We start from the raw sequence: 12,085 nt of genomic DNA, 5'->3' as shown, positions 1-12,085 counted from the left end.
TGGTCTTCTGCATTTCAATCCCAAAACAAAGAAAAAATGAAAACGCAGGACAGTATTTATTTAAATGAAGTAGTTGTAAAGCGGATGCTGTCTTTATTAGCTTTGCAGGCAGAATGTGGTTCAATATATTCATCTAATTTTAAAAAGCATGTATGTTATTTTTTTAAGAACAAATAAAATGTGCCTTGAAAATACTATCACATATTTGTCCTGCAATATAAAACACGGGTAAATACAAACATTACTTGTAGTTTGGATTTGGAGCTATAAAATCATCAATGTGAACTCTTTTTTCTGTTTTGCCCTAAATCCTGTGCAGCTGGTGGTTTGGATCGCGGCTTGTGCCAAACACTATCTATACTAATATTATAAAGAGAGAGCCCAAACCTTTGAGGCGGGTAATCTTAGGAACCACAGCACCAATCACAACACCCAATACAGGCTGCTCTTTCACACACGCACAGCATCGCGTGCACGCTGTCATGCACTGAACTCTCAAGAGGTTGAGGAGAGTCAGCGTAACAGCGGGGATATCCGGACAACGTCGGGACGGGCTGCTAGTATTTTCATAAAGGGGTTGAATGCGGAGGCCAGAACTCATACCTCAAAGTTCTAACCTGAAACTCAATTAGAACCCTAGCAGAAGGAAACAGACTGTGTTGCTAGTGCTTAATTTGAGCCAGTGGTTGCAGGTGAAGTCTAGGGGTTAAAATGTACTGGAGTGGTTAGGGTTGTCTTTACTAATAAGAATGTATTTCTACCCAAACCAACCCTTTTAACCATCATTAGTAACTCTTTAACCTATACCATGCAATTTGCAAGCAGCTCTTTGACACTTCATACACATTTTTGTAACAGCTATATTAACCCATCTGTACTACTTTATGATGAGTCAAAACTGCAACTAGACAAACAACTCTCTCTAGCAGACATATTAAACACGGGAAACCTCCTTTACTTCGCAATCTCAACAACGACCAGCCTTTGCAAAGCATTCACTACCCCGAGTGCGACTTTACCACAAGTTACTTTAACCCTGAAGTTGTTTACGACGACTTGCTGTAGGGGGCTTGTTTTCAGACTGGTGACAAACTATCTCTGACGGGAAAGCCAGACTTGACTCCGTAGCTTGCCCATCAAATTGTAAACATGTTACGTAATTTTGTATATACGTGATCTTGCACAGGCTCCCAACATTTCCCCACCCTATGAACAGTGCTCGAGTTGAGGATCTTTAGTTAAATGGTATTACGGTACCACCATTGGAGTCCTGTGCTTTTCTAAACCCAAAGTGTACTTGCCTGTGTAACCAATTCATGTCATTGCCTGTATATTGAAAACCTGCCTTAAGACACTTCATGTGGCACTACATGTGTGGAAATGCACTCTCTTTTCACTTTTCAAGTAAAAGTTTGGAGTGATATTTAACGCTGCACCCACACGCGCGGTCTGGTTCCCGGCGCACATAGCCTTAGTTGCAGCGCACAAAGACCTTATACTGCCGTACACAGAGGAAACAAATTAGAGGGAACATTGGCGGGCAATGGCAAAAACTGTAGATAATTCTTCGGCCATCTTGGTGTGTATACTAATTCAGTAACAGGCCAGACCCGGAATGTGTGTCAGGGTTCAGGGTCCGAAATATTTGTCAAAAATATGTGGCCTGCATAATTTATTGTGCTAAAGTAGGTGGTTCTAGATGGAGAAACCAAGGGGGCTAAAGGTGATCTTTGGATGCAAACAGGCTGAGCTAAAAAGATTTTTTTTGTTATGGATATCTACGCAGGAGGGAAAAGATCATTGCCACTCATGTCTTCTGTCTCTAAAGTAGGGTATGTAGCACTGTGATAACCATGAAGGTTTTAGGTCAGCAAGCCCCATGGGATTTCGTCATCGAGTCCCTGGTACTGTAGACCAAGACGATGTACCCATCTTTGCTCTATCCTGAAGAGGGCAGATTGGGTAATTTTAGGGTATGCTTCCAAGACCAGCCAGCTTAAGCTCTCAGGAGGGTGCTCCTGTTCTTTGAAGTGTGTGTAAAGTTTTGTTGTCAATTTCTAGTAACGGATATTTATTTTCTGAAATTTATACAGCGCATAGCTGCTCCAGTGACGAGGCGTCCCAGCGCTACTCACACAAATGCCACTCGACCACTCCAACCCAAGGAAGTAACCTACGCAGGGAAAAGCCAGGTCTTTATGGCCTTTCGAAATGCCAAGTGGTTTTGAAGTCCTCTAATTGAGATCGGAAGGGAATTCCAGAGGTGCGCTGCATGGACCTTGAAAGAACGGCCACCTGCTCTGGCTCTTTGAAATCGGGGATACAAACTGAGCCAGAGTTGGCTGAGCGCAGGGGGCGATTTGGCATATATTGGACCAGAAGATCCGCTAAGATCGGCGGTCCTTGTTGTGTCAGAATTTTGTGGGCTACACAAAGTCTTGATGTGAATTCTTTTAGATATCGGCAGCCAAAGAAGTTTAGGCAGAAGGTTCGCAACTGAACAAGATTTAGGAAGTGCTAGCAGGGCATGAGCTGCAGCATTCTGAATTCTTTGGAGACGAGAGATACAGGATTTGTTGGCACCTAGGTAAAGTGAATTCCCATATTCCAGCTTCGATTGAATTGTGGCTTGAAGAATAGTTTGGCGACCGTGGGTGAAAAATAGCCAAGTAGAGGTTTCAGCCTTCTCAGGAGACCGAAACATGATCCCGCTAAGGCCTTTAATTGTGCGTCAAATGAGAGCTCACTATTAAAAAAGCCTAAATTCTTTACTGCCTTTTTTGGCAGAGGTGCAGGTTTTAGTTTGTCAGACCAGAGAGCCCTGTCTCTTCCCATCACAAGTATTTCTGACTTGGCAGCATTAAGCTGTAAGCAGTTTGCAGTCATCCAGTCAGCAATGGCTAGGAGGTCCTCTTTAAATTTAAAAATATTATCTTGACACTCTTTTGAAAAGACGATAACTAATTGGGTGTCATCGGCATAAGAAACCAATGACAACCCTCTACTTTTTGCTAATAGAGCTAGGGGTTGGACATAGATGTTAAAAAGGATATTACTCTTATGTTCTGATATCCTCTTTATTGTTCTCATTGTCATCCCAACATACTTTTTATCACATGGGCACATAAGTAGGTATATGCAATGAGTTGTGTTGCAATTGGTATGGGTGGTTATGTGAATGAATCAGACATAGTTATCTCCTTTGTTGGTCTAGTTTGTAGGCATATGATGAAGCATGGGCCCATATGATGAAGCATGACACCTAGCTTGCTGGGCGAGTGAGGGCCCTAGTTCCAAAAGGAGGAATTCCCCTCCTCCTTGAGCACCACCCGCCTCTTTATCTCCACATAGGAAGACAAATTATAAAAATGTGGTAATCCACTGAGGAACTTCGTACTTCCTTTGTTTGTCCCTTTATTGACCAACATTTTTAACAATATAGCTGTAGTAGCCCCTCCTCCCTCCTGGAACACCAGCATATTCACCCCGATTAAAAAAAAGGGAGATAGGGGAAGTCACAAGAACTACAGGCCAATTTCGCTTATAGACAACAGCAAAAAACATGGGCCGACTTCTCCTTTCCAGGCTGGAGGCCTGGGCGCAAGACAGGAAAATATGAATGCAGCCTCAGTATGGGTTCCAGCGGAGAAAAGGCTACGTAGATCAGTGTCTGAACCTTTCATTAATAATGGACAAATAAACTAGAGCAAAGGGTGGGAAAATCTATCTCGCCTTTATGGATCCCTCAGCAGCATTTGACTGCGTGTTCCACTCCAAAGCTCTGCTATATAATGGAAGAGATAGGGTCGAACTGCCCATCATTCGTCAACTATATAACGATACCTCTACATCTGTATGATATGGGGAATGTAGCCGCCCATTTAAAATCTTACAGGGTGTAAGGCAGGGTTGCATCCTCACCCGCTCCTCTTTTCCATCTATACGAACGGTGTTGAAAAAGCTCTTGTGGGCGCAACCCTGGATTTCCCTGTGTCTGATTCCCATCAGTTGCCAATTTTGGCCTACGCCGACGATGCTGTCTTGATCGCCAGAACAGGGCTAGGGCTCCAACGTCTCATCAGCCTTTGCGTCTTTTATAGACTCTTTGGACCTGAAAGTCAACCAGACAAAGGCTTTTGCAATTATATTAGGGGTGGTGACCAAGATAAAACCCTGCATGGACTCAGAGAAAATCAAGGTGGTCGAGTCCTTCCCTTACTTAGGGGTGCTCTTTGACAAAAACCAAACGTGGTCACGGTTGGTTGAAGGCAGGGCAATGGGAATGGAGAGGAGCCTAACAGCGATAAAAACCTTTTCGAATAGGATGGGCGCAAAACCACTAGTCCCTGCTAAACACATTTACCATGCCAAAACAAAGTCTGCGGCAACTTATGGGTCAGGCATCTGGGTTATGGCACCCGTTAACTCACTCCAAACCATTGAGAACAGATTTTTAACGTCCTTGGTGTTTCTCCCGCAATCTTACTCAAACTCTATATTACATACAGAATTGGGCTTACCCTATATAACAGATGCAATCAGACTAGCCCTGACACTACTGTGCTCTCCATATTGGTAGGGATACAGTGACCCTGAGAAAAAATATAATAAGAGATTGCCTAAAAATGGAGAACTACCGTAGAATTGGAAGGTTGAACTACGTAGTACTGAAGTTGACTGCTATGGGGCTGAAAGAATTATTTAAGGACCCAATTGCCTGCCGAAAGACGCCAAGGCAGAGGCTGGTTGATATATTTACGCTGAGGGCCCAATACACCCGAAGGAAGAAGAACTATAATAAACAGTCGGTCCTGGCTTATCAATTAACTCCACCCCCGTTAGAGGGAGGATACTTTTACCTAGTGGATATCTCTTTACCGCAACACAAATTTATATTACTGAGATTCCATCTGAACCTGATACCTTTGATGCTAGGATTCCCAAAGAAAAGGTTTAAGCACCCGGAACTGACCCTGTGTCCCTGTGATATGCAATCCCCCCCCCAAACTGATCTTCACTTATTATTTTTCTGCGTTGTTTACCAGAATGAAAGAAAGGAATATATTGCACCAATTTTAAAGTAGGACACTATATATCCTAAAATCATTGCCTGATCCTTTAGACTGCTTTTTGGTAGCAACATTTCTGTGGGCTTGCATGAAAAAAAGGAAGCTCTTGGGCTCATAATTGGACATGGTGATTTCTATTTACCTTGCCATATCTTAATACTAGATAATTTGTATTTTAGCACATATTTTAAGCTGATATTTGTGTAAGTATACATGGAATTTTATAATGAACTATTTCATTTGGGTCTTTCGTAAATATATGAATTGCGACTGTATCCAGACTGTTTTAGTCTTTCACATGTCCCTGTTTTTATGTACTTTTATGATATTAATTGACAAAGTTTCAAAAGTAAAGTAAATCTATTGGTCTGTGCATTGAAACCTAGGAGCAAGAAACAGAAAATAGAAGCACGCTGCGGGGTTCTGGTGCAAGGTCTTCAATCTTCATACTCCAATCCTCATTCAAAGACTTTAATAGCGACTATCTGAAGCCATTTTAGTAATATGATGCTGGTTGTACGCGTTTGGTTGTCTTAGACGATGTACTTACTCTTAATCAAATACGGCATTCTGAAGAACAAGTAACATTTTAGTAAAAACAGACAAGGTTCTTCTTAAAGTGAGGACTGCGGTTGTCACTGAATACCAACCAGCTTTTTGTCTAGAGGCACTCAAAAAATATTTTGGGATCATGTGGTATAACTAAAACATTACCTCCTAAAACTGAGAAGTGTGCAACTCTTGAGTGGACATGCTCTGTTGCTGGATAACGCCTTAACACATAAAGACAGGTTAAAAGGGCTGTTGTATTAAGGCACAGAGGGACCATGTTATTCCGTCAAAATGACACACAGAAAGAGTATGAAAAGTGCCTTCCAAGGAGAACCAAAAGAAAACGTACAGTAAGAACCCAGACAAGGTTCTATTGTTTGGATAGCGCAACTAGATGCTTAACCCCTTCCGTGCTCCCGTCGGCCAGCACTACCTCGCGGGTGCTGCCAACGGCCGACGGAGCCCCGCCCGCTCTTTAGAACGCCCGCACAGCGGCGGAATAACCGCCGCGGTTACGGCGTTAAACCTAGTTCTTAATATGGAGGAAAAAAAAAAAGAAGTAAGGTGCAACCAGTCCACTCACGATAGTCTTTCAAAAGGTGACAAAAAGCAGTGCTAGTCACTCTACATCACTATTGAGCTCTAGATATGAGCAAGATGACAAGGCAGTCACTGCAGCCTTTAGAAAATGGAACCGAAGAATTAGTCAGTAGGCTTTCTGCTCAGTTGTCTGGGCAGTTTCAAATTTTAAGCAGGAGAAACTGCTTTTGACAGTGCAATTTTGTTTTCTTTTTCATTATTGAGAAGATTACGAGAACCACTGGGCTTGGTCTCAGCCAATTGTAACTCAAACAAGGTATTCTGCAAACAAGTGATTTGCACTTAGTATCAAAACGCATCAGATAAGTTTAATATACAAGATGGGCATGCTAGAAAACCTTTTTAGGGTGGATATATGTATAAAAAAGATAAAGATAGTCAAGTCACATTATGGGGATTATTACATTATGATCCAACGCACTAGAAAGGAACTTACCAGTTACATGCCTATTCAGGTTTCAAATGCTGTAATACTCTCCGTTGTAGGACTTCCGTCTGTTGAGGGAGTGTTTTATAAACATTTTAATTGCACTCCATTAATAAAGGGGTATAATTTTGGATGCACTCTTCCTACAGGCACTCCCTATGTTACTTGTTAGCTTTACTTATGTAAAGTTGTTTTTGGTTACATTATTATTGTTCTGTATACGGGTTGTGATCTATATATATTTTTTTATGCACATATAAATTATAGCCTGGGCAAAAACATTTCACAAGCAAAATCTTTGCCACCTTGTACTTCTGAAGGAGATGGGGCTTTGACACCACCCACATTTTGGGGGCAGGAGTACATATTTTAAGTGGGCAGAAGTTGTGTGCTTCCACAAAAAAGTGAATGCCTTACACGCAGCTTTGATTATTTTGTTTATTTATCCAGGTGCCCGAGATTTAACTTTTATGGGGCACACACATTGTTATTCTACTAAAGTTTTTTAGATAACTACATAATCTATGGTGTTTTTCTCTGGCTGCAGTACAGCTGGGAGGAGGGCGGTCATTAAGCTACATGGGTTTTTATGTTTGGCTCGATAGTGCGACTGTAACCTCACCTTTTAAACGACATCAATGTTATTCAACAGTGCCTTGCTCCTCCACAAATACAGATCCATTCTCATAGTATCTACTTCTAATGCATAACATTACCATACAACATTCTTTTAAAGGCAGACCTATTGGCTTGCCAATGTTTTTTTTACATATGTGGAAGGGGGCAGTATAAGAAGGTAGCAGCTTTAATTAATTATGTTTTCGCCAGTTTAGTGCTATGCTTAAAGGCAGGGAATAGTAAGGGGGTTCTCCATTAATTTGGAGGTATCAAAGCCATATATAAATATTGCCTTAACCGCTAGGGAATTTCTCCTTTCACAATGGACAATGTTCATATAAATTATATCTGGGCAAAACATTTTATAGGCAAAATGTAGATTTTTTCCAACCTTAATGGTCAGAAAATCTGGATTTTATTAAAGAAATAGCATAAGAAAGCTTCTAAAGGGATCATATTACTGGATTGTCAACATAATGCAAAAATACGCGAAACAATGCACAATTGTGACAGAGACATGCACACGGCTACCTTCAAGCAAAGGTGGCTCATCCTCAAAACTGCTGCCATAGACAGCCTGTGGCGAAGTCGGAGTGTATGTCGCTGCTGGCTGGTAAATTTGCCCTGTGTAGGGCTGCTGTTGATGCATCATCTCAGGGGGAACATACCCGGCTTGTTGCGGGTAGCCATAAGCACTGTACTGCCTAAAAAGTAAAGCAAAATCTCAATTAAAAAAGAAAAGAAAAGTGAAAGGCTTACAAATAAAGACCACATATTTAACCTGCCCAGACTTAGCAGATGGATTTTCGATGGGCCAAGTATTAGTGGAGAAAACAGTGACATGCACATTCAAGTAATATGCTTAGGATCCCACAGCGATAACTCCTTTAACACTTCACTGCTTCCCAACACATAGAATTCTGCTTTCAAACGTCCTGCTCGCCTTATAATATTCCAAAAGTAAAAAATGCTGAATTTTGGGCTTAAGCAACAGAGGCACATTAACTAGAGCTAACTTTACACATCTCTTCCTCTCTCCGATCAGAGCAACGTGGTCTGCTACCCCATCTGATGACCCACCAAAAATAAATCCACTTTTCCAAGGGGGAATACTTGGGTAACACTAATGGCAATTATCAATCAAACATCAGCAACTGCATTACCTACACATTAGTTTATCTCAATAGCATGAGAATGTTTAGTGTTTGGGGTGACAAGGGGAACAGAAAGTGACTATAATCAGAAGACTACTGCATCAAACGACTGCTGATGTGGGTTGGTGATGGCTCATCTTCCAACTGTATGCTCATTTTTATGGTCTGCCGTGACAGCGCAGCTTTCGTAAGACAATTATGTGAGAATCACCAGGAAGTAGATAGGGCTTTGGCTCCGCCCACACGTTAGGAGCCAGGAGTACATGTTTTAAGTGGGAAGAGCTAGTGTGCTTGCTCAAAAAAGTGCCTGCCATCCCTGCAGCTGTGATTATTTTGTTAATTTATTCAGCTGCCTGAGATTGAACTTTCAGGGGAACACACATGACATTGTAATTCTATTAAAGTGTCTTAGATAACTAGATAATGTATGGTGTTCTTCTCTGGAAGCAGGACAGCTGGGAGGAAGGCAATCATTAAACTACATGGATTTTTTGGATTGGCTCGACAGTGCAATTTTAACCTCACCTTTTAACCTTTAACTTCACCTTTTAACCTACACCAATATTAACCTCATCTTTTAACCTACACCAATATTATTCTACATTTCTTTGCCCTCACACAAATACACATCCACTCCCATATGATCTACTTCTAATGCTTCACTTTACTATACAAACATTCCTTTAAAGCCAGACCTATTGCCGTTGCCAATGATAGTTACAAACGATAAAAGGAGCAGTCTTAGAAGGCAGTAGCTTAAAAAATTACTTTCTCACCAGTTTAGTGCAATGCTTGACGGAAAGGAAAGTGAATAAATGAATGAATGAACAGAGTCTTATACCGCGCAACTTAGCCCAAGGGCATCAAGGCGCGAAAGCAGGTCATCCAACACATAGTCAGACACAGTCGGCTTTACAAGTACGCTTCAGAAAAGAGCCAAGTTTTAAAGGCCTTACGGAACAGAGCGAGCGAAGGTTGCCCTAAGAGCTCAGGGGGGAGAGAGTTCCACAGCCTGGGTGCTACAGAGGAAAACGCTCTACCTCCCCATTTCGCTCTTACAAACCTGGGGACCTCAAGAAAGTTTTTATTGGAGGAACGAATGGGATCTACTAGGGGAGTAAAGATGAACGAGTGACTTGATCCCCTCTGGGCCAGTACCGTAAAAAGCTCCATGAGAAAGACAAAGAATTTTAAAAGTGATCCTGGAGTGTATAGGGAGCCAATGTAAGTTCTCCCGGGCTGCCGAGGCTGAAGCAAATCTAGGGAGGTTCAGAACCATCTTCGCCGCAGCATTCTGGACCATTTGGAGGCGATGGATAAGGCTGTTGTTAACGCCCAAATAGAGGGCGTTACAATAGTCCAGCGTAGAGGAGACTAATGCCACCGTAGCCTGTTTCCGGTCATAAGGGGAAAGATAATTGGCGATCTTTCTGAGAACCCTAATGATGCCACAGCAGGTGGAAACGGCCCTATTGACCTGACGGTCAAAGGAGAGGGCAGTGTCCATTAGCAACCCTGAGTTCTTAGCATACTGGCGAGGAAGGGGGCATTCCCCAAGTGAGGGCGGCCACCAATCCCTTGACCAGATATCCTGATTGCCCCCAAAGATCAAAACCTCAGTTTTCTCCCCGTTTAGTTTCAGGAAGTTCTGCACCATCCACTGGGAGACAGCCTCCAAAGAACTCCTGAAATTCTGGGCAGAGTCCTTCACGGAATGAGTGAGAGAGACCATTATTTGGGTGTCGTAAGTATAGGACAGCTCCTCCAGCCCAAATGATCTAACCACCCTGGCAAGTGGGGCCATATAGATGTTGAACAATGTGGGGCTCAATGAAGAGCCCTGGGGGACCCCACAGTGCACAGGCTTAGGGGCAGACAGAAACTGGCCCAGTTTCACTCTCTGTTCCCTTTCGTTGAGAAAGGAAGCAAGAAGGCTCAGGGCAAGGTCTCCGATCCCTATCTCCCTGAGGCGAGACACCAATATCGATGGGGACAGAGTGTCGAAGGCTGCCGTAAGGTCTAACAGGGCCAAAAGAGTGGTATGGCCCCTGTCGACCTGAGAGCGAATGTTGTTAACAACAGCAGTAAGAGCAGTTTCAGTGCTGTGAAGTCTCCTGAGGCCGTGCTGAGAGACATCCAAGAGGGCAGAATCCCTGAGGTAAGAACTAAGATGGAGATTGAGATGGGACTCAAACATCTTTGCGGGGGCAGGAAGAAGAGAAATGGGCCGAAAATTTTTCAAAACCCCTAGGTCCAGAGCAGGTTTCTTCAGAAGAGGTTTTACAACCGCCATCTTCCATGAGGAGGGAAAAACTCCCTCCGAAATGGCACGGTTCATAACATTCATAAGAGGTGGAATAACCGCTTCCCGGCAAGCTTTCAATACTTTAAGCGGACAAGAATCTAAGGGAGAGCCCGATTTATTATTGTCCAGAAGCTGAGTCATCACCTCAGATGTTAAGAGAGGGAAGGACAGAAGACTGGAGAGCTGCTCACCAGGCAGACTCCCGGCCTCAGAAGAGGCAGGGGGAGTAGAAGGTCCCATACCAGAGTTTAAAGATTCAAGCGTGCCATAAATATCCAAGATCTTAGTGTGGAAAAAGGCAGAAATGTTATCGCACAGCTCTTGAGATTCCACTATAGAATTTACTACCTGGGGAGAGGATAGGGAGTCTATGATTTTAAAAAGGTTTCTAGGAGAGTTTAGAGGCAGTAACCTTAGAGAAATAAGCCCTCTTTTCCTCCACAATGCCTAACTTATATTCCTTTAGACAGAGTTTGTGTTGTTCCTTCTCCAAGGGATCGAGATAGGCCCGCCAGAGCCTCTCCTGTTTTCGATACCCTTGTCTCAGCTGCCTGAGTCTATCTGAGTACCAGGGAGCCGAGGGACTCTTCCTCGCTGAATAATGCTGTTTAGGAGGGTCTAAGGTATCCAATGACCCTGAAAGAGCATACGCGAGTTCAAGAGCAGCCAAGTTAACATCCTGCGAGTCAACAGACGCCAACCCATTCAGATAGGGAGAGAGTACCTCGTTATTGATAGATTTAAAATTCCTTCTAAGTTCCTGCTTCTTAGCATCTGGCAGAGAAGGGACTGGTAGGACAAATCTAGCGGTACAGCAAAGTGGTCAGACCAGGCTAAAGGGACCGGAGGTCCCACCTTCAGCCTAGGGTCATTGGAAAAGACTCCATCTAGAGTATGTCCTGCCAGTTGGGTGGGGCCTACCACCAGCTGAGCCAGACCGCAAGAGTCCAAGGTTTCCAGGAGAGCCTGAGTATTTCTGGATCCCGTATTCTCCAAATGGAAATTAAAATCACCTAGAAGAGTAATATTGGGCCTCTCGATAAACGGCTCTAGCAATTTGATCATATCCTGGCTGAAAGAAGATCTAGGCCCCTGTTGTCTATAAAAAAAGAGACCGGAAAAAGAAACAGAAGGACAGGAATTAATAGAAAAGTAGAAAGCCTGGAAAGGATCTGAGGAAGTAGAAAGAGACTCAGTGTGACAGATAAGAGAGTCCTTATACAGGATTCCTACTCTTCCTCCTCGGCGACCAACTCTGTCCATCCTAGTCAGAGCATAGCCGGTAGGAATGGCATCAACCAGGTCAGGTCCCTCAGAAAGTAAGTTAGTTGTCCATTCATTTGGATATATCCAAGCCATA

The 12,085-nt window shown here is 43.1% G+C and overlaps 1 protein-coding gene across 2 annotated transcripts in view; it reads right to left on the bottom strand.

Moving 5' to 3' along the window:
- YIPF5 (Yip1 domain family member 5) overlaps nt 1-12,085 on the bottom strand; it is a 145,030-nt gene that overhangs the window by 58,463 nt on the left and 74,482 nt on the right. For both annotated transcript variants that reach the window (XM_078653055.1, XM_078653056.1), the window contains exon 3: nt 7,798-7,970. In XM_078653055.1, the coding sequence (XP_078509181.1) occupies nt 7,798-7,970 (173 nt within the window). The remainder of the gene's footprint in view (nt 1-7,797; nt 7,971-12,085) is intronic.

This window comes from Lissotriton helveticus, chromosome 7 (genome assembly GCF_964261635.1).
Source record: "Lissotriton helveticus chromosome 7, aLisHel1.1, whole genome shotgun sequence".
In the NCBI taxonomy this organism is placed as follows: Eukaryota; Metazoa; Chordata; class Amphibia; order Caudata; family Salamandridae; genus Lissotriton; species Lissotriton helveticus.
Note: the sequence above shows the minus strand (reverse complement) of the source record. Positions and strands in the feature narration are given on the sequence as shown.